The 23,492-nt window shown below is 45.5% G+C and overlaps 1 protein-coding gene across 4 annotated transcripts in view; it reads right to left on the bottom strand.

The window, feature by feature from the left end:
* The window catches only part of ndst3 (N-deacetylase/N-sulfotransferase (heparan glucosaminyl) 3), a 33,356-nt gene that overhangs the window by 1,678 nt on the left and 8,186 nt on the right, over positions 1-23,492 (bottom strand). For all 4 annotated transcript variants that reach the window (XR_012961446.1, XR_012961445.1, XM_076145792.1 and 1 more), the window contains exons 3-13: positions 20,040-20,127; positions 18,866-19,020; positions 17,931-18,116; positions 13,067-13,195; positions 5,696-5,878; positions 5,500-5,596; positions 4,672-4,795; positions 3,958-4,132; positions 3,184-3,354; positions 2,982-3,091; positions 767-869 (exon numbers count right to left, since the gene is read on the bottom strand). Coding sequence is in view for 2 of the 4 variants with exons in the window: in XM_076145792.1 (XP_076001907.1) it covers positions 767-869; positions 2,982-3,091; positions 3,184-3,354; positions 3,958-4,132; positions 4,672-4,795; positions 5,500-5,596; positions 5,696-5,878; positions 13,067-13,195; positions 17,931-18,116; positions 18,866-19,020; positions 20,040-20,127 (1,521 nt within the window). In the remaining 2 variants the exon portion in view is untranslated. The remainder of the gene's footprint in view (positions 1-766; positions 870-2,981; positions 3,092-3,183; positions 3,355-3,957; positions 4,133-4,671; positions 4,796-5,499; positions 5,597-5,695; positions 5,879-13,066; positions 13,196-17,930; positions 18,117-18,865; positions 19,021-20,039; positions 20,128-23,492) is intronic.

The raw sequence follows: 23,492 nt of genomic DNA, 5'->3' as shown, positions 1-23,492 counted from the left end.
GGGGAAAAGGAAGGAAGGAAAGGGAAGGGAAGGAGGCGGGGAGGGAGAGTGAGGCGGGACAAAGAAGAAATCGAGAGAAATGAATGATGATGTGCCTCCATCTTTAGATGAGTTTATTTCTCCTTAATGGAACTTCAGGGACTTGAGAGTGGAGGTGAGAGAGAGAGAGAAATTACATGAAGGATGCAGGAGGTCTATTATCACTCTCTCCCCCCTGAGTGCATCCTTCATCTCTCCTCCTTCTGTCGCTCCTCCCCTGTGTTCCCTCTATCTCCTGCCTCTTCATCTGCCCTCAAATGCAGTTTAATTACAGGTGGCGCAGAGGCACGGTCATTAGGCGTGCGGGAGCTCACGGGCGGGGGGGGGGCAAATGCGCTTTCATCTGTCGCGTTTGTCTTCGTGCGACAGAGGACGTGCGATTTATGGTGTGCAGGTCGCTCCTCTGTGGAATCAGCCGGCGGGACAAAGATTTATGGATTTGGATTTGACTCTTTCTTTTTCCCTCCAACCCTAATCTCCCCCCTCCTCTCATGGGCATTGTGTCACTACTGAAGCCTCATAATTAGGTTATAACTGTCTGTCGGCATATGATTGGCTGACACTCTCCACCCCTCCGCCGAGTCCTGGGGGAAATTTTGCCACGGTGATGCAGGCGACCGTGTGATTTCACCCATAATGCACTAGTGAAGTCATACGGGCCGCTTTTTCAGTGAGCCAACGTTTCCTTTCCTCTCGTATATAAATATATTGATGTATGTGCTTTTACCTCTGGTTCCATAGTAGGGTACTTCCTCCCTTTGCTCTTTCCCAAACACTTGGTCTTTCCTCCTTCGACAAGCTGGCACCAAAAACCTTTCTGAGGGTCAAACCTGAGAGGAGAGGAGAGGAGAGGAGAGGAGAGGAGAGGAGGCTTCAATAATCTATTATTCTTTCATACTTCTAAAGAAATATACTGATATGACAGCGGCGTAACATGAGGGAAAAAGGCCGAAATTCAACGATATTCCAGACATTCCTCCAGCAGCCTGGTGTCCAATGGGAGCCATTGGAGAAGGAAACAAATGACAAAGACAAAAGAAAATATGAATAAATGAAACTCCACATCCATCTGTCTGTCAGCGGCTGCTTATGCTCGTGCCGTAATTGGTTTAATTTATTGTGACTGACAGTAAGATAAACAATCTCATAATATTACTTAGTGAGACGCTCAGCACCATCTGATCTATGTTGTTCATTTTCCTTATTTGGAATGCAAAGGGGGAGCCGGGGGGGAGTGCGGGGGTTGGAAATATCGAGGTGATCAAGGCGTTAAGCACCCACAGACCATTTGTCCTTCAAAGCGTGTTACTGTCTGTTGCCATAGCGACACACTCGGCGACGTGAGCCAGACAAAAATGTTTACCACACTGTCAAATTAGCGTCCAGTTCAGTCACCTTGTAAATAGCTGGAGGTACGCCTGCTGGATTCAGCTATGCATGAATGAGCTTTGACAAGTACATCTACTGTATGTTCCTTTCATATTTTATAATATTTCCTTTCTTTTCTATATGTTAAAGCGTATTTTTTTGGGGTGCACCTTGGATTGCTGACGTTAAGCGTTGCCGCTATTTGCTACTTGGCAGCCAGAGTGGGCCGAGACGCGGCAGAGTGAGCGAAAGATGCAAATATTGTTCTTTATCTGCACGCATCAGTGGGCGAGTAAAGGAGAAAAGGAGTTAAGTGGTTCCTCCTTCACTTTTCCTCTGACAGGATGGGAGGACGAGAGGAGGGGGATTAAATGAAACGGCTGCATCGCGAGGATCTGTCAGACCGCCACCGTGTCGGAAGAGAAGGAGAAAGGGAAGATTGGGCTTTTGTCCTCACCCAGAAGACACGCACACACACACACACACACATGCAGACAGACGCACATGCACACGCACACACACGGCTCCCTTATTATTTTGTCAAAATCTATCTCCTTTCACGTTATTTGTATGCATGTGGCTTTCTGACAGAAGCACTCTGTGTCCCACTCTTAAATTCCAGATTCTTGATGTCCCTGTCTGGAGAGCTGCAGGCTCACAGGCAGATTGAATTCTGATTAGTCGGGCTGGGGAAATAAACAGTTACAAATTCCCTCCCCAATTTAAAGGTCAAATACATCATTTACTAATTGATGGTGAATGAGACGGAACAGAGATGAGCAGCAGTCTCACACTAATTCACTCGTGCGTATTACAACTCAGGTGCTCCAACGCGCCGATACAGGAAGTCTTTAGGGATGAGAGCTTGAAGCGGAATTTGGGTAAAGCAAAAGTATTTCCTTAATCCTTATGCTTATACCTATACTTTCTTTTCTGCACTTGTGTTTTGTAGCACAGGCAGATAAGCCACACAGCGGAGAGGCTTTTGTCTGACATGTATAGCACTGAACTGGATTTCAGTACTTGAACAGGTGTGATGTGGGACGAGTGCCTCCAGCTACCAAATGTTACTCTCACTTCCTTTCTTTATTTCATTTCTCTTTCCCATCCTGTCAGCTCTTGTCTGCTCTGCTGTGCAGCTCTTCTAAGCTCTCTCTGTTGAGCGGGCATGGATAAACAAGAACAAAGAAGAAGAAAGAGACACGCTCAAACTTGTCTCTCTTTTCTTTCAAAGATGGACAAAAGCCCAAACCAAAATCTGTGTGTTGCCTCCTAACATCTAAGAGAGACCGCCTGCTGTTAGAGGAGCTTTGGTGCCGGGCGACGTCTCCGCTCTTTTCAGAGAGTGTTGCCGCCACAAGGCACAGGGGACCGGCGAAGAAAGAGACGATGCCGGTCGCTCGCCTGCTTTGCTGCTTTTCACCAGCAGATGTCAGAATACACACAGATTTGAGTTTGGATTTCCTCACATCCTAAATCGTTTTAATATTTTCTATTACACATGAAAGGGGCCATTTTCTTAGAGCCCAAGGAGCAGAGAGAGAGAGGGGGAGAGAAAAGAGGGCGGGGCTTACGTGAGGGCCTGGGAATAGTTGAAGTGAGGAGTAACTCCCAGGAACTTCTGGACTTCATCCATCACCGTAGCAGGGTCACTTCTCAGCTGATGTCCGTCTATGATCATCACCTGTAAAACCGTTTCACATCCGGCATGACAATCTCCTCTTGCGTTTTGTCAATGTGCTGTATTGTGTGTGTGTGTGTTTTGTGTGTGCGGACCTGGTTGGCGGGGTAGTAAGTGAGCCACCTGTCTAAGTGTGTGGAGTAGAGACCCGGGGTGAGGCAGCGGTTCTGCAGGGATCGCAGCTCGGCCGGCGCTCCCTGTTTGGCGCTGATGACATCATAGAAGGTGAAGCGCAGAGCTGCGTGGTCCTCGTGAGCTCTCTGGTGCTGCGGAAGATCGGCAGTTTGAACGTGATATTCATCCTGAAACTGTGTCAATCAATCGTTGACCTTGGGTAGTTTGTAGTTTCAGGTTGAATTGATGTTGGTTACAGTGGATTCCAATGAGGATTTGTTTTCACAACATCAATAGACTCGACTCAAACCATTCCTGCAGCATCGTCTACTTCCACTACCATCTTCCTAAAACTCACAACGGCTCTCATTCATCACCTCACACATGACGGCAAATATTCACAACTTTACACGGGACCCGATGTTTTTCTCAGGCACAATAACAAACATCGCAGCTGCATCTTTTTGCATTCGCACTCCATTAATCAAACGGACATGAGCTCAAGATTCCAGGATCTTCTGACATTACCCAGACTGTGGCACATTGATAAATAAGGCTCATTAACTCCACCTCACTGGGACAAATTGGACTCAAAACACAAAGTCTGATTAAGAATTCAATGCAGAAATGAGGCGTGCTGCACCGCGAAGCGTGAAGCGTCTCAAAGTTTGTACTACTAGCGAGTTAATAGATGTAGCGGTCAATATCTCTTTTGGAGTGTGTGTGCGCGCGAGCTTGTGTGTGTGTTTGTGTACCTGATACCAGCTGTAGGCTCTGTCGGAGGGGTTGATGAGCAGGGTGATGATCTTGGCTTTGGGCAACAGGGCAGCAGCTCGCCGAGGGGACTCCTCTGAGGGGAAGTAATTAGCGCTCTTCTCAAACAGGAAGTCTGTGCTCACATTAGAGGGCACAGGGAAAAACTCCATATACCTATGGCAACACACACACAGACACACACAGCTGAGTAGAAAACAAACACTCCGGCACTCACCAATGCTTTCCGATCTTTACTGAACGATCCTGTTGCTGAAAGTCGGATGCAGGTTTTTAAAAGTCACAAAGTTGTGACCTTTATCTGACAGAGCGATCGGTGTGGCGCGGAGGAAGAACATTCAAATGTTCTTTTTCAGAGCGGCTCCGGCATATGCAGCAGATGTGTCTGTATCAGCTAAGTAACTCATTTACAGGGCAATTTAGGCAGCCATATGTCTTTGGCTCGTGTTTACGGGCGTAAAATGATCATTTTGAAGAAGTTATTGAACTGTTTTGTCGCGCTTAATGTATCATTGAAGTCTGTGAGGCATTTTCGATTCTGTAACAACCAAAACCAAAGAAAACAAGAAGATCGGTGCTACAGATAAGAGTTAGTTTTGTTGCCTAAAAGGTCCAGAAAGCTTTTGAGAGGCGGGCGGTTGGACACACATTGAAAGGCAGGAATCTGTGTGTGTGTGTGTGTGTGTTGTCCCTACCAGTCGATCCCTTTGTGGTAGTTGTTGGTGTTGAAGAACTGGACCTCCTCGTACGTCTTTGGGCTGGGGAAGTTACTGGAGATGGACGGATGCATGAGCAGGAAGAGATAAAGCGCCGTCGTTCCTGGGAAGGGAAAGAGCATAATTCATGACGCCATTGTTAATTCAGTGGCGATTGACTGTGCGTGTGTGCGTGCGTGCACACGTGCATGTGTGGAAGTGTGACAGCTGTCATCTACTAATCCATATTGGATGATTTTATTGCGGTGAATATGTGAGGTCAAGACAGACGTGTATGATCACAGGCCTCCTCTTCAACCATTTGACACCAATCAGCGTGGGGTCTCCAGTCACACCCTCCCTCTACCTCTCTCTCCCCCTCTCTCTATCTCTTCCCACTCATACACTCTTACCCCTGTCTCTTATTTGCCGCAACGTCCCTGACATGAGACTCGACCGTTCAATATGAGGAGGATTTATCGTACTGCAGTTATTGTTATCCTGCGGTTAATTAACGCCGTTACAGGAACCTCATCACCTCCACGGACCAAATAGCGGCGATTACGCTCAGTGAAATCATCTGGAAGTGGACAAGTACGCAGACTTTTTGTTCCTTTGATAAAAAGAGAGAGTAAAGAAGAGGACAAGAAAGAGAGAGAAATGAGAGGAGTGGGTGGGATGTGGGCGATATAAGAGAGGAAAGTCTCTTTGTCTCTCTTACTACGAGGGAGTGTGAAGCATTTAGACCTGAATACAGAGAGGGATTATGTTTTGTTTTGTGTGTGTGTGTGTGTGTGTGTGTGTTTAGGGTTATCATGTGAAACATACCTGTTTTCTGAGGTCCGACGACCATGAATTTGGGCAACCGGTCGCAGGTTTTCTCTTTGGACCAGATGTCTTTATGTCGTTTATCATCACATGGGTTCTACAGGAGCATTAAGTACAATAAGAGGGATTTCCAGTCCAATAATGTCTCTTTATACACAAAGGCACTGATAAAATATTGACACACACACACACACACCTGCCACAGCGGGTTCCTTTGTTCGGGGAACAGCTGGAAATACTTGTGTGCGAGCTGGAGCGGCGGGAGCGTGTGGAGCCTCAGGTTTGTCCACGAGCGTATGAAGGAGGACAGGTGGACGAAAGTGTACAGACCCAGCCGGTCGTTGCCATAGTTGGAGAGGTGCGTCATGAATATGCTGATCTACAAGGGGGAGGGGGGGGCGGAAGAGAGAAAGGAGAATGTTGTTATTCACATTTGCAAAGAATAAGAAAGTAATCACGTTAAAATCTCATTTCCCCAAGTTTCCATGTTTGCGAAAGACAACGTGGCAAATCTAATTAGTGTTGCCGTGGCAAACAGATGATCATGACACCCTTTGACCAGGGCACTAGGAAAGGCAGAGAAACAGGCAGAGAAAATGTTTGTCTGAGCTCTGTTTTCTTTCCTTGTAATTTGCAGATTTAATGATGTTGCTGCGTCGATTCGTCTTTTGCAAATTTAATGCTGATAACATTGAAAAGCTGCGAAACACCAACACCAACACCGACACCAGCAACAGCAACAGCACCGACACCATGATCAACACCAGCACAGTGTTGATGTTCTGTCGGTGTTAAAAAACATCGAGGCCTCAGTGGAAACACAGCAGCTTCACCTCTGCCGTGCAAGCCAAAGCTCAATTTCATGTCGAGAGAGTTCTAAGCACCTTCTAGAGGAACCTCAACACTCAGAGAGTCGAGGAGGCAGCACAGCCAGGAAATGTGTGTGTATGTGTGTGAGTGTGTGTGTTGGGGGGTGGAGGATGCAGAGGGAGAGAAGCAGTGATAGTGTGTTAGTCTGGGCTATCTGTCTACGCCTCAGTGCTTTTATAGGCTGATCAAGGAGACAAGCCAAGAGAGCTGCTGCAGACAAATGCACATACTGTACATTCACACCCATGCACACACACAATCACACACACACACACACACACACACACAGACACACACACGCACAAACACATTTCTTTTGTGACTGGAAGGAGCTTTGGAACTTGAAGCATCTGGATGAAATGTTAACATCAGCCATTAAGATATGAATTATTTGGTGGATGTGTGTGCATCAGTGTGTAGTTGCATGCCTGTCAATGTCAAAATGTGTGTGTGTGCGTGTAGGTGTGTCATATACGCATGCATGCATACATGCACGGGTGCATTTGCTGGTGACAGAGGGCTGTCGCTGCTCCTCTTTAATGCTGAAGGTTGCCAGCGATACAAAGCGACACAGTGATGGATCAGCGTCCGGCCGACCTGGAAAGCTGCTCGGAATACTGATGGGATGTGTGTGTGTGTGTGTGTTTTTGTGTGTGGGAATGAGTGTGCGTGTTTGTCAAGGCAGAGGAGAAGGAAAGCGTATGTGTGTGTGATAGAGATGGAGTGTGTGCATGTCTTTGTTTGCGCGCAGGTATGTGTGTGTGCAATTGTGTGCATCTGCCTCTGTTATCTCATCTGGCGCTCACGTCCACACTCGCTCGCTTCACGTCAATCCAGCTGACGTTTAGGCAACAAAGTGGAACCAGCACCAGGAAGCATTAACAAGCACCCGGGCAAACACACACACACACACAAACACAGGAGAGACACACACAAAATCAGGAAACCGTGTTTGCAGCTTCTTCATCTTCCAAAACCCAGCGCCGTTAAAGTTTGAGCTGCGTGCTTAAATGTGACTCGACAATGATGAACGGACAAGCAAACGTAAAAATCATCAACTGTCGAGCTTTTGCACTGTAATAAACATGTAACCAAGACAATGTTTCCCACAGACATTTGATCCGCTTTTTCTTTTCTTTCTTCTTATTTTTGCAATTTGGAAACAAGGAAGGAAGGAGGCATGGTGATCAAAAAGTGATTTATGTTCCCTTCAAACCGCTCAATACCCTGTGATGTCTGACTCATACAGAACACTCAGCCTGGAAGGCGATGGGATTTCCGTGTGTGTGTGTTATTGTGCATGTGCAGGTGTATATATCTATCTGTGTGTGTGTGTCTGTGTGTGCATGTGTGCATTAAAGTCAGGGCAAGAGAGAGAGAGAGAGATGGGGGAGAGAGAGAGAGAGAGAGAGAGAGAGAGAGAGAGAGAGAGAGAGAGAGAGAGAGAGATCATTTTACTTATATCGAACATGGAAACATTCAAAGTCAACTCTCTCTGCAAAGCTTTAATGTCTCTCCTCCCCTGCTGCAACCCCACTCAGCACACTGAGTGAAGACAGGCCATTTTTGCTGTGATTACTTCCAGCAATCTGCATACTTCAAATCTACAGACACCATTCAAACATCAAACTGTTCATTATATCCAAGACATTATTGCTATGACATTAAGTGTTCATATCTTTGCAGAAATATTCAGCATTTTGCAGCTGAAAAATCCTCCATAAAACCACAAAATTCAAATCTCTTCAAATTTCCTTCAGGCACTTCATGGCCCTTCTAACTTCTTCACATTTTTAGGCAGATAAACCATTCAAACTACTTTTCCAACAAATCACAAGTTAAAATCTGAAGTATTTAAGCTTTCCCCATGTGTGTGTATTGCATCTTGTTACATTGGAAGCAAGTTGAAGCTGATTGGCTGAGAGCCTCACACTCTAAATTCATCTACTGGAAATTTCAACTTCAAAAAAGGTGTTAGACTCTTTATAACTTCACTAAATTTGACACTTCACAAACAACACAGTTTCCAGTCATCTTCTGCCTTCAGACTGACTCAGCTCTGCTTAATTGGCTGCACCTGTTGTTTATAAACAAATGACGGCTTCAGAGGATTTGAGCTGTCCCTCAAACTGCTTGTGACTTCTTCATTCTTTCAGGTACAGAAACCATTCAGGCCTACAGGCTTCAGTCTTTCACACACTTATTCAGCAAAACCTTTTAGCGATTGAAATCATAGCGTATTTCTTTCAAGAAATGCATTTGTAGTAGAGTACCGTCTCCCCACATAATCTTTATGCCGATTTCGACCTAACAAAGGTGCTTTTGAAGGCGTTCGATTCGCAGCGGTTGAATTCAAACAGGCTCAGGTGGCTTGTAAGATTCACTTAGCGGATGTGTACGAAAAAGCAATACAACTTTGACAATGTTAAACACACACTTGGTGCTGTATTACGCTATAAAAAAAAAACGAGGGAAGCGACAACAACACCTGGCGGCATCTCGTTGTTATCTAACGCCGAAAAACGCTTGTTAAATAAGCACCGCCTGCCAAATTACAACAGGCGAAAAGCAAGGACGATTTGCAGTTGTTAACTTGGAGAGAATTGAGGAAAAGAGAGAAAAAATTAGTACAGAGAGCGAGAGAGAGACATGGAGAGAGGGTGAGAGAGATAGAGATAGAGAGAGGGTCGGTGGGTGGGGGACTGACAGAGGGAGTAATTATTTCTTTCTGTCATCGAAGCCACTTCACTTTTGCAGCTTAATTTGAATCCCGCTATGCATAAAAAAAAGCGTTTGGAGAGAGTCTTCACCCCCCCTCCCCCCAACACACGTTGACTAACACTTCAATTAACAGCAGCAGATAAACCTCCTCCTCCTCCCTCCTCTCAGCATCCGGCGGCAGCTCATTTCCTGACTGTTGGATTTCCTCAACTCCCTGATCCCCCCCCATAATAAAGAATACCAATAATGATTTAACACACCGATTGGAGTCCAGGAACCATCCAGGAACTCGGGACAGTATGGGTTCATCTCACGCCCTCTTGTCCTCCTCTCCTCCCTTTGCTCTGATGTGGCTTCATTTCCTCTCCTCTAATATCTTTCCTTTAACTCTCTTCGGTCTGCCCTAAAAGAAAAAATACTGTTTACTCTGTCTCCCTCTTTCCCCATCTCCCTCTCGCTCTCGCTCTCTCTCTCTCTCTGCAATCTCGTGCTGACCTAAATGCTCTGATGAAGCATGTCAGCCCACCGTGAAGCGATGTTCTACAAAGTTCATTCCCATGAATGTTCCGTGCGCGCAAACACACACGCACAAACACACGTGCACAAAAACACACACACACGTCATGTGAGATTAGCGGCGTGTGTTCGGGATTAGAACATGCTCTAATCCTCCCTAACTTGATTACATTTTAGAAAATACGACTCGATTCCTCTTGATTGATTTGCCTCTTGTTTGGGATCCATGTATCCACACTCCCTCGTCCTCTTCCCACTCGCTCCGTCCTCTCCTCTCTCTCTATCTCTCTCTCCTGCCATGTGTAACACAGGCAGCCTGTTTCCCATTACAGACCGCTTACTTCCAGATACATTTCTCCCTGATTGAATTGTTATTGCTCCTAAAAAGAGGCACACTTCATTCTCTCCCTCCTTCGCCCTCTCTGTCCTCTCTCCCTCTCGCCCAGTTTCATGCCCCCCTCGCCCCCCCCATCGACATTGCCCGTTCTGTCCTTCCCGATGTCTCAGCCTCCACTGATGGATAATTGAAAGCTGAACATCAACGCAGCAAACGATGTCGATTCAATTTATTCCGCCTCTGCTGGCGACATTCTGTTGTCTTTCATTGCTTTACTTTCACTTTGTAATGTCTCCCCATGTTTGTGACTTGTTTGCTTATGTGTGTATGTGTGTATGTGTGTGTGTGTGTGTGTGTGTTAATGTGAGAGTGCGAACGTGCCGATGAGATAATGAAAGATTTGCTGACAATTAACAGGAAAGTGAAGAAGGAAGTGGACAAAAGTGTGCAAAGAGTCAGTCTCTCTCACACACACACACACACACATTCTGTAGTTGAGAGGGTAAATTAAAACTTTGGAGGAAAAGGTGCCTGACAAATATTTTGTGATGACTGAAGATTTTAAATTTAGAGTGAGTGAGAGTGAGAGAGAGAGAGAGAGCGATGGTGCAGACAGATAGAGGTGAAGAGAAGGCACGAGGCGGGGAGGGAGGGAGGGAGGGAGGGAGGGAGGGAGGGAGTGATGGTGATGGTGTGAGGGTGCGAGCAGGGTAAAACAGAAGATTGTGCTGATATTTGGTCTTTGGCTAATAAGCTTGGTGGCAGAGCTAAGCGCTAAATGTCAGCGCTGATATATGTCTACCGCTCTGCTTATGTCAGCTCTACACACACTTATACAAACACACACACACGCGCGCGCCCAGGCACACACACGCGCACAGGCATACGCAGGCACACTCGCACGGCAACAAGCAAATACACACTTATGTGTATGTGCGTGCTAACTTGTGTGCATGTGTGCGTGTGTGTGTGTGTGTCAGTATGTGCTTCACTTCCTCCCTGTATGTGTCTGGATTCTCAAGTGACACAAGAAGCCGTGACCTGAAAATTAAATCTCAATCTGTCTGCCACCTTCTCACCCTGCTCGCTCGCCTTCTCTCTCTCTCTCACTCTCTCTCTCTACACCTGTCTGTCTGTCCCACTCAATGTGTGTGTTGCTCCCTCTCTCTGCCTGTCTCTCTGACTGTTGCTCTCTTTATCTATCTCTGTCTCTCTCTGCCAGTCCTTCTGTCTGTCTGTATTTCTCTCTCTCTGCCTGTCTCTCTCTCCCACCCCTATGGTCATTTGCTGGAGAATGACTCGTCCCCTATTGGCTGATTGCAGACTCTAGGTCATCCGATTGATTTCTGAACTCATGTGGGGGCTAAATGATCGCTGATGTAGCCTGGAATGATGCAAAAATACCCCCCCCCCCCCCCCCCCCACACACACACACACACACAAAATAGGTGGTTGGTTGTTATAAGTGGTAAGCTCTGTCACCACAGGCAAAATGTGATTTAAAGTCATTGAATGGGAAGTGACAATGTTACCAATGCGCAAGATCATCAACAACAGAACCCCCCGAGGACTCCAGCAGTCAGACACACAACACTATTGATTACACGAACAAAGTGCACACACTAATGAAAGTGTCTGCGAATGGAAACGTATCAGGAAAAAGCTCAAATGAATCATCGGCATGCACGTGTGTGCGTGTGTGTGTGTGTGTGTGTGTGTGTGTGGGGGGGGGGGGGGGCGTGTGTACGTCATGGCTGATAGTTCCCATTTAGGCTTTAAATTGCTTTTATGTTTTATAAGTCTCTTCATTAGGAGATACAACAAGGAGTGGAGCTTCATCTTTTATTACACTGATTAAAAATGGAAGAAGTCAGAGAGGAGGACAAAAGATGGTTGAAATGGAGGAAAAAATGTAATTAGCCTCTGTCTTCTTCTAAGCACCAAAAAAGAACCCTTATGCAATATATATATATATTATATACGTGCCTGTGTGTGAGTACGTGTGTGTGTGTGTGTGTGTGTGTGTGTGGTGAGTCATCCCAGAAGACGTGGCAGGTTGACGTGAGCAGAATTAGCATTTTTGAATTTTGCGACATGCTATTAGAGCCAAAGTCATGAACCTTTGAGCAACTATAAATACATTTTAGCTGTAATCATCACAAGCAAGCACTGATTATGACAATGTGACCAAGTGAAAACTGCGCCAGGGTGCTGTGAACAGAGAGAATAGGTGAGGCACATATTGTGAGAAAGAGATGGACAGAAAGAAGGAAAGAGTGAAAGAGAGAGAGACAGAAAAACAGAAAGGAAGAAAGATGGAGTAAATAAAGTGCTGATACTGTGTTGACTCTGATGCTCTGTGAGTTCTGACAGCTCCTCTAATCCAGCGCTCTTACCTGATGATTGAACTGAGCCCATTGCTGCTCTATGAGGATCTAAGTGTGTGCATGCTCGTTTGCGAGTATGTTTCGGGGGTGGATCATATTTTTCCACTTACCTGTGTGTGTGTGTGTGTGTGTGTGTGTGTGTGTGTGTGTGTGTGTGTGTGTGTGTGTGTGTGTGTGCGTGCATGCGTTTGAGTGTCTTAAAGGAGCTGCCACCGAAACCTAATTCTGTTTCTTAATTCAAAGCAAAATCGAGTCAAGCTGACACACACACAGCAGGAGGAAGCAGGAGGGGGAGGACTCTTGTGTGTGCGTGTGTGTGTGTGTGTGTGTGTGTGTGTGTGTGTGTGTGTGTGTGCGTGCGAGAGTGTGTGACAGCAACCCCCCTGTGGTGAGACCTAATTTAAAGTGGGGAGATGAACATGGCTCCACAGTGAGGAGCGGCCCCTGACAGGGAAAGACACACACACACACACACACACACACACACACACACACACACACACACACACACACACACACACACACACACACACACACACACACACACACACACACACACACACACACACACACACACACACACACACAAAATGAAAAGGCGCAAAACAGACAGAGAGAGCAGGAACCCCTGTTGGTGCTTCTTTTAGGCGCAAAAATAAATAAAATAAAGAGTGACGATCGCCTCTGTTTCTTACTCGCTGTATCTGTGTGTGTGTGTGTGTTGTCTCTGACTCACCGGGTTGAGCAGCACGGTGAGAAACAGCTCGCCCCCTCGGATGCTTTTGTCCAGCTCTTTGGGTCCGCCGGGGTATTCCTTATAGTAGATGGTGTGAGTAAACAAGCCACACGTCTGACGAGGCAGCACCTACACACACACACACACATACACAAAATAAAGAATTGCTCACCACCCTCTCTGTTACATGTACAGTTTACAGAAGACGCCCGTAGAGGAAATTGTACAAATAGTTCATAATGGAAGAACTGAGCTCAAACCGTTCGACCAAACAAAGCACAAACAGGAAATTGATTATGAGGAAAAATTACAAGATTGCATCAGAGAATCTAGACAAAAAGAACAAAATGTGTCCAACAACAACACAAATTGTTTTCAACTACACAACATTCTTTCCCTGCTCTCTTGCGCTCCTCGTCACTGATTGCCCCCCCCCCCCCCCCCCCATGATGTCGTCACGCGCCACTTTTTGACCTCTTTTTGCCCATGGGAGGGTTGCCCACACCCTGACCCAGAGCGAGGATTACATCCCTCAGGACATGGCCGACCACGTCAGTAGGTCAGGAGTCTGAGTTGCTAGTGAAGGACTAGATCCAGTCAGCCGAGTCTTAAGTGCTGTGGTGCAAGTTTAAGGCCTTACATCGATTTGTCTGGACAGTCAACTCAAACGTCACACAGAAGAAAAGGTGAAGCCAGAAGTTGAACTCAGAATCAAAATCAAACTAACCAAAATGTGACTGTGCTCTCCCTAAATAACACACACACACACACACACACACACAACTCTAACCATCTTAATACTGTAGGTTGGACCTTGAAATTAACTTTTTAAGATCTGATTTGGTTGTAACTATCCAGTCCAATATCGTCCACTAAGACTTCACTTTGTCAAGAATCAGAAAAGCTGCTGAGATGGTCCAGGAGTGAGACAGGACCCAAGTGAAACATTTCCAGAAAGTCATTTGGTCATTTAATTTGAGGCTGTAATGGATCATATTTTGTTCTGACCCCATTTAGAAGGGAGGAAGCTAGATGAGACGAAATGAGACGAGGAGAGGAGAGAAGAGGAAAGGAGAGGAGAGGTCTTTATTGTAAACTCCATGTGGAGCACTATTTTGTGTGAAATAGAGAGCAAAGGCTGGAAGCGCAGATATTGGTTTATCCATAAAACACTACACACACACACACAGGGTGAGAGAGAGAGAGGGGAGGCAGGGAGGAAGAGAGAAAGAGAGGGAAGGAGAGAGAGAGCGAGTGAGAGAGCGAGCCACAGACGCTCAGCACTATTTCACCAAACCAATTATCCACACAGCCATAGCTCAAACTGATATAGTACATTTTAAAAAGAAATGCACGCACACAAGTATGCATGTACGTGCACACACACACACACACACAAACTCGCACGAGCACACACACACACACTCACACACAGAGACACACAACGCCATATCTCAGTCTGATTTGTTCTGATACTGTTGGTCCAGTGGGTGGCTCTCAATCTGCTGACAGAGACACACAAAGACCAATTTTACAGCCTTAAGACAACTTCCAGTCCCCCACTGAGCAAACAAAAGAAAGAGGAGAGGCAGAGGAGGAGATAAATAGACAGAAATAACAAGAAGAATGGGAAGAGGGGGAGAAAGAGAGAGGTAATAATAATACGCGGAAATGTGAGGGATGTGAGCGAGTAACTTTACAAGGAGTCAGCCGACAGACTGATTCATCACCGTCCAGATGCATACTGATCAGTCTCACGGTTTATTGTGGAGTGATTAAAATTAATATCGGAGTTGGCAACACACACACACGAATCACCTCAAACTGACTCGGTGAGGGGAAAGTTCCACCTGCATAAGCCTCAATTCAAATTCTTTCTGTTGAATCAAAGGAAAGATGACACAGACTTCTTCATCATTTCCTTCATCATCTACAGTTTTGTGAGCAGGAACTCAACAGATGTCATACAAAAACAACAACCAAAACAAATCCTGTAAAGAACCAAAAAGGTGGAAGGAAATTCGTCTTTATTCCCCCCCCGCCGAGGTAACAGAGAGCGAGCGACTCCCGCCCGTCGGCGTCCTTTTGTTTACGACGGGGCAGAGGGATCGGGGTAAACGCCGGCCTGCTCTGAAATACGTGCGGGGCGGCGGGGTCATCGCCTATTAACGGCCAATCTGATTTATCCGCGTCCTTGTCCCACTTCCGATGGGGAATTTTATGAGGCAACCTGAAAAATGGGGGCAGGCGTGGAGAATCTCAGAAATAACGAGACGCAGCTGTCAGTGAGGTCATCGCTTGTGTTGGAAATGAGGTTACTTCAGGTCAAGTGAACGCAATGCTGCGACGCCATAGATTCCCATTGTTGCTCTTCCAAAGTAAACGCACTCTTATGTCAACAACACTTCAGAATACTACTATGTACTACCACTACTGCTATCCACTATGTTGCCAATTCCTCTACAACTCTTAAATGCCTAGAACAGTTTGAGCCGTTAGTTACTTTCGACTTTGCAGGAAAACAAATCGTTTGATTCAATTTTTACTTTCTGACAGTTCTGTTTTTCTTCTTCCTTCCTTTGTGATGCATTGTGTTGGGGAAAGCTTTGAATATTCATTATTGTTCCCGGGGGCTTATTATGTGATTCAGTGATTCAGCAAAACGTCTGAATAACCTATTATCAATAATTTATAATCACACATTATAACCTGTCAAAGTGTCGGGCCTGGTATTGTATTGAAAGGAAGTATGATGAAGTGTCTGTCTTTTATGTTGCTGTGACAAGATGCCAAGAAATAAAAGCAGGCGTCTCAAACTGATTAGGAAATTGACGGAGCTGTCTGTTGGAATTGTTTGCTCGGGACCCAAAGACCGCAGAAAAACATGGCCTCCTAATTTTGGTGTCAGATGTGATCGGTTCGTTTGTCAATAAGAGAAGAGTTGTGCTCCCTGACAAAGAGCCTGACTGACAAGAGAAAGGAGCAGAGCGAGGAGGAGGAGGAGAGAGAGGGAGGGAGCCAGGAGATGAAGACAACAGGCTTAGCTGACGTGGATGACAAGTGTTCCATTCTCCGCCTCTCAAACAGTGACTGATGGATTATTTATTGTTGAATTAAAGTGTAAAAATACTCTCATTATGATTCTAACTCTATGATATGGGATATAGGCATAGGCACACACACACACACACACACACACACAGAGAGACAGAGAGAGAGAGAGAGAGAGAGAGAGAGAGGGACAGAGGGAGAAAGCTCGACCCTTTAGCTGCATTGGGAAGCCATTAAATATTGAATCAATGTGGAGCTGAGCATGCAGTGGGGAGATGAGGTCAAAGAATTCATATCTCTCTCTCCGTCTCACACACACACACACACACACACACACGCACACACGCACACACACACACACGCACACACACGCGCACACACACACACACACACACACACACGGCATTATTGATTTTCTGTTTTAGGCTGCAAGAAACAATCAGCACACAATTTACTATTCAGCAAACACTTATTTGAACACAGAGGCAACAGATAAATACAGATCTTCAAAGTAAAACAAAAGCCTAGCGAGAGCGACATATCAACAAAGCCAATGCGACTCTGGTGACTTAGTGATTTTGCATTTAATCACACGGAGCAGGTTAGTACTTACAATTCATGCATTTGATCTGAATCAGTTGAATTAAGCAAATTATTTTCCCTTGGGGTGCGAGGAGCAAGATTTACGGCTTATGTTTGATTTATATTCTACATGATCCATGGCGTTGGGCCAGGAGACACAAATTAGAACCAACAGGAATTCTGCAGAGGCTTCGGGTTGTAAAAAAATAAATATACGCGAGCGCCTCAGCTGACCTCCTTTTGTCAGACCACACGCACACACACTTATTCTAAAGATGCTGCAGCACCTGCTCAGTGCCTCGGAGCAGAACAAACATTAAACTTAGAATCCCTTCATCCCCTCTTGTACTTTGACAGAGCCCGAGTGGAGCCCCGACTGAAAACACTCGGTGAGGTCTTTGCCGATTCTCTCTTAACTTTATTCTAACTCCCCGTCTCATCTTTTTTGCATGCGGCATATGAAAACATGGCTTCACAACAAAGACCAGCAGGCTTTGCTCTCATGCAGGTTCATTCTTTTGTTATAGACAGTTGTAACCCAGAGAGAAAGGCCGCATTTGGAATTCAATGATTCGTTGATGGAGGTCGGGCTTTGTGAGGGTGAGGTGTTTTATATAAGCTGACTTTGGAGGATCAGCGCTTTATATCATCCTGAGGTCCACACAGCGAGGAATCGTTTGCACTCCATCCTTTAGTAGTCAGAGCTGCAGTCTTAAAAAGTGGTTGTTGTTGGTGTGATTTTGGACCAGTTGAACATACATACATACATATATATACTGCATATATCAGAGTAATGTGTGTGTGTCAGATTGGCCTGCTGTGTGTTCCATTAACACCCCACTGTGACTTGTTTTGGCTGTATTATTATGGAAGTGCCGGCTCAGATCGCATCGCAGCGTAAACAAACGAGCTCCATGGCCGTCTTTTGTTCTTCCCGTGAATACAGACAAGCAAACACACTCGAGCTGTCTACAGGGACACACTGCAGTGGAGAGTGTATTAGAGGCCAGAGCTCCATATAAAAAAAATAAAATAAAAGTGAAGCGGGACTATAACAAAAGTGAAACCAGGAGAAAGGTTGAATAAATAGATGCAATTGCAATAACACAACACTAGGGGGCTTAAAAAAGCTACCTCACGCTGCTCACACCTGTTATACACTATGTCTATGGGTTGAATAAGAAGATAAACTGCTATGGGCAACATTGAAAGCAGCCAGTTTTCTTCTCACCATGATGTTGTTGTGGATGAAGCCCTTGCGGTAGCGAGCAGGCTTGAGATGCGGGTACTCCTCGGTGCTGGTGACCCTGATGTTCCACACGCGTCTCCAGGCCTCGTACAGCTGCAGGTGCACTGGGTAGACGCCGGAGTGGTGCGGTGCCACAGCGTAGCCCATGTTCACCGGGATGTTGTGCTCCTAAGAGGGAGGGGGAGGGGGACAAGCGAATGCATGCAGAGACAGGCACATGAGGGTTATATACATAAATATAAAGGTTATAGATGATCAGCACATATACAACTCAGCCAGGAGACAGGTTGGGGTATAAACACACACACACACACACACACACACACACACACACACACACACACAGCCAAAGTGCCTGACCTTGTAGAAGCAGCACGTGGTCGGTGTTGTGTTTGTTACGATGCTGGCCATCAGATTGGAAAAAAAAAGTTTTCGTTTATGTGTGTATGTGTGTGTGAGTGAGAGGGTGGATGGGTGAATGGTTGCTGGCTGCTGCCTGCATCTAACAGACTGATGGTGTTGTCCTTCGCACTGACACACAACTACACACACTGTCAAAGCCAGGCATCAACACTGAAGGGAGGAGGGAGAATGCGTGTGTGTGCTGGTGCGTGAATGTGTGCGTGTGCGTGCGTGGTTCAGAGCGATGTGGGCTGCAGGTTAGGGATCACATTTTACGATCACGCTCACCTTCAAAAAACGGAACCGGCGGTCTTAAAGTACATGCGGCGAGACACTAAGATTCGCTTGTACAAATCAACTTCACTCACATCAAAGTTCATAACAATAATAATAATGATCTGAAATGTAATTTAGAATAAAAACATTGTAAAACAGTAATGAATCTAGCAGTCAGAGTGTGCGTGTGTGCTGTGTGTGTGTGTGTGCTGTGTGTGCTGTGTGTGTGTGTGTCTTACCAGAGCAAACTCCTTGTTGAGGACCATCTGCTCCAGCAGTGAGGATTCGTTGTGGAAGAGGTGAGGCTGCATGTGGCTCCACATGTGGGGGAACCACCAGAACTCATCAACATACTTTAGCAGTAAATCGTCGCCCTCATCCTCCTCTGCCGTGCCTATGAGCAAACACACGCATCACACACACACACAAACATGGACAAAAGGACAAAAGTAAAGACACACAAACAAATCCATCCTTCACGCGTGCATATTGGTTCATGTTTGTGTTAATCATGTTGGAGCCCTTTGGGAGAAGCCGTCTCGCACATAAAAATTTGCTCAAAAAGTACAACCCTGAATCCATGGTGATGGGAGCTGATGCCATGGCGACAACAGATCCTTTGATTATATGTTCTAATCTGTGTGACATTACATCTTATTATAATTATATTCAACTTCACCTGTTTTTCAGTCTATCCTTCTTTTTTTCTGCTTGCAATTTACATAAATACAATCTTACTAACTAACGAGTGTAACGTTTGTGTGTCCGTTGCTCAATTCAAGCCATGAAGTGTTATTGACTTCATGTAAGTAACCACTAAATAGTTTGACATTACATAACAATAAAACATTTGTACAATAATAATCAATTGTACAAATGTGTTCTATTCTTCATACTGTATCATACACAGCTAGAGCTTTGATGTTTGGCTTTATGATTTTGTATTTATGTATGCAAGTGATGTTTTGGAGACAAATGCTGAAATACATTTAAATATAGATAGCATGCATGTCTTACTATTTAATAAAGGTAGATTATACTTATAATAAAAGCCTCATTAACTGAAAATCTGTCTGCATTTGATTCATGTTCCAAGTAATAATCAAAACTGATAGTGGGTTAAAATAAATATATAAACAGCTAGCGTGCATTTTGATTGATATTACCTGGAGGACCATTAAAAATATCTTCAGACATTTTTCAAAGCTAAAATGAACTTTATATTCTTAGCGTTCGCATATCGACCCACTGAAACGTGCAGTTGTGTAGTTTAATCCTAACATTGATCCAGAGGACAAAAACAGAAGCAAAACAACACTTGGTGTGATCTTTTTGAACATAATTGGATGAGTTGTTCAACACTGTTATGTGGTTTATGTGGTTTCATGGTAACGCAGCACAGGCCACACGTACCAGTGTGGTAGAATTTCCCGGAGAAGCCCAGGTTGAAGGTAAAGTTGGAGATCTGAGAGCGCAGCTGCTTCTGCGTATCGAGGAGAGCCTGGATGGAGAGATGAGACAGAACACACACGCTCAGATTGATATGCAGCAAATCAGCACTCGCAGAGATTAACACCGGATTTTTTTGGCCCTTCAGTCGCTCTGCTGTGCGTTTAGCAGAGCTCTGTCCCCTCACAGGACGGCCATGATTACTGTTTCCGTCTACCGTGTGACAGTTGGCACGGCGACGCGGTGCGTTCCATGTTTTCTCTGTTCTAAATGCTGAGCCCGCCCTTTCAGCCACCTCCTCTTATATCCAATACTTGAATACGGATTTTCCACACTTATTTAATGACTTCATTAGTTTACTGGCCTTTAAACAAAGACTCCTACTGAGTGTTAACTAAAAGGTAGTGCGCACACACAGACATACCCACACACACACACACACACACACACACACAGGCATGCACGCACGCAGGCAGGCACGCAGGCAGGCACATACAGTCACACACACCGACAGTAATGCGAGTTAATGAAGGTCAGTGCATTAGTAGCCTCTGGAGAGTGGACAAATAACCCTCGCACACACACATGCACACACACACACACTCTTCCCCTCTCATCATTCTCTCCATCCGTCCGAACACTTGAGCAAGTAAAAAAACCTCAACTCTCTCTCTCTCTCTCCTTCTTTTCTTCCATCTTCCCGTTTTTGAGGGATCCTGCAATCGCCTCTCTGCCCTCCACTCCCCGCCCGCTCCCCCCTCCCCTTCCTACCGGCACCATTCGTCTTCCTCTCCCACCCCACCCTCACCCCCCTCCTCTGCACCTCCATCTCTCCCTCGCTTCTCTCCGTGAAAATGTCACATTCTCGAGAGACGAGGCTGTTCTAATTTGAAAGGAAGGCTGAAGCAGCATGGAGGAAACATCGTCCTCTCTCTCTCTCTCCCCCTCTCTCTCTCTCTCTCTCTCACTCCTTCCACTCCATCTTCTTGCTATCTCTGCACTTCTCTCTCTCTGGCGCCTTCTCCCTCAAACATTTTCTTTTATTGTTCAACGAGTATTGTCCTCAGTACGTTCCAGATTGTTTGGACTGCACTCCACATCTCTATTAACAATCTTTGTCACGCTGCTTTGAATCGATCCGTGAGGAATCCTCCCTGATTTATGAGACGCGAGCAGCTGATGTCAGAGCCAGGATTCAGTGCCAGACAGGCCTTCTCTGTTTTCTCCTCCTCAGTGCGTGTGTGTGTGTGTCTGTGCGTGCGTGCGTGTCGCACTAACAAATATACAGACACATGCACACAACATCTTCATTAGTGCTAATCTAATGGTGTTGAAGATGGCTGCACGCTGACAGATGTGCACAGCTCCTTAATCTGATCCCCTGTCTCCTCTCTTATGAAATCCTTTACATCTTAGACTCTCCCTCACACACACACACACACAAATGTGTACATGCAAAGACCTGAAATTAAATTAGGTTTGTAGTGGAGTGCTTTGCATTGTAACTCAATATAAACTCCCCAATGCACTTGGTCTGAATGCATTATTAACATGTGTTGGTATCTGTGAGAGCGAATACGTGAACCTGAGCAGTATATTAATTCAAACAGCCCATTTGTATTCGGCTTTCTAACCTGCAAAGCGTCGCACAGACTTTGATGCCACAAAGGACCGAATCTTTGGAAGGTTTTAGCCCATTAACTACAAACTCATATAGTTTATATTATTGGCAACCAATTTTCAAGGCACACCTCAAGTTTTAAGATCGATTTTGTTCCTTCCAGGCAGTCATTAGTTTCCATTAATTTCAGTATGGTAGTAAAATCAGCTTACAGAGGCTTGAAAGTTGCTCAGGATTGGTGATCCATCACGGTAAACCTTTCATCGCCTTCCCTTTTTAACAAAGTAACATTTACGTCATGTGGCAACGCCGACGTGAGCAGAGACGTCAAACCTCCGGTCGTGCCGTTTCAGATGTTTCCTTATTGTTGATTGCTGTAATGAAATGGACTGACAAGCTGTGCTTTCACGCTCACCTTCTGAAAGGCGACTGCGTGAGTCAGAGTTTGGAAAAAAAATGCTCCTTTTGAGCAGCAGAGGGTCTTACGTCTCTTCAAAAAAAGAGAAAAAGAGAAAACACTTTGCATCGCTGCTTTAACGGCACATTATAAACCCAAGGCCCATAAATACTGAAATCACACATAATTGAGTTGTTGTGATACATTTGCTTTGTCAAGTAAATTTGAAGACTCTGCAAAGTGACTGCAATGCCCCTCAAAAACACTTTTAGAGAGAAATTCAAAAGATGCACCAACAAAGCTTTACATCTCCATCATTTACTTTGCATTTTTATTTCTAGCACTGTTAAACAATCATGTAATGTGAGGATGTTAAGTGACTTTTCATGTAGGAAAAAAAGTCACATTTTAAATTTTAACAGTGACTTTTTGCTTTTTTTATTGCACTTCTCCTGAAATCAATCAAAATAAAAGGGATTAGTCTGGCATGCGGCTGTCATAGTCATCAAACCTGCATACAGCAGTATTGATAACACGTACAAAGCAAATGAGTACAACATTAGCACCAGAGTCAGAGTCAAAGGGAACACTGCAGTGGGAGGCCGTTGGTCGACTGCAGCGCTTTACTGCCGTCCAGCCTGAGGCCTGGATGTTGTTGTCAGAAACAGAAACCTTCATTTTTGAAGCAGCGATCTATAAAAGGCAACCGGATCGGCATCAGGAGGCCGAACTGTGGCTACAAACAATGGCCAGTAATGAAAAGGTGCAAAACACTCACACTGAGCCCTAATTCTGGTCTCTGAGGGACAACGAAGTCCTGTTGTGCTGTTTTTCTGATGCTAACGCCAACACCTCTGGGTGAGTGCAGAGCCTCGAGAAATATGGAGCCAATCTGTCAGCTGGATATTGAGCCTTAAGCCTGGGATGGCATAAAACGGGGGCCGTAAGAGATACTTTATGGGCTACAGGAGGGGGGTTAGATTAGCAGGAGGTGGGACTATGTCGCATGTGACAGATCTTGACAATCCTCGTGATGAAGGTAAACACACATTGGGATTAGCGGTAAGCAATAGCCCTCATTTCCGTGCCCAATCCCACAGCTGCCTAACACTGCGAGCGTCAGAAGCGATGCCAGTTTCTCTGCGCGTGAGAGTGTGCGAGTGTGCGAGTGTGAGAGTGTGTGGCAGCGTGCGAGGTGCCAGCTAGATGATAGTTGGGGTTCAAACAGATGGGAGACTGGACAGCTGGCATTCACTCGCTATCACAAACCCCCTTTTTCTACCGCAACCACATCCTCATTCTGTCACTCTCACCTTTTTTCATTGCCTCTCCCTCTTTGCAGCCTCACGCCCGGGCTCACATAATGGCTGCGTGTGCGTGTGCGACAACGTATGTGTAA

The sequence above is a fragment of the Genypterus blacodes genome, unplaced genomic scaffold (assembly GCF_046128005.1).
Source record: "Genypterus blacodes isolate CSIRO-AG114 ecotype Tasmania unplaced genomic scaffold, CSIRO-AGI_Gbla_v1 ptg000030l_1, whole genome shotgun sequence".
Classification (NCBI taxonomy): domain Eukaryota; kingdom Metazoa; phylum Chordata; class Actinopteri; order Ophidiiformes; family Ophidiidae; genus Genypterus; species Genypterus blacodes.
Note: the sequence above shows the minus strand (reverse complement) of the source record. Positions and strands in the feature narration are given on the sequence as shown.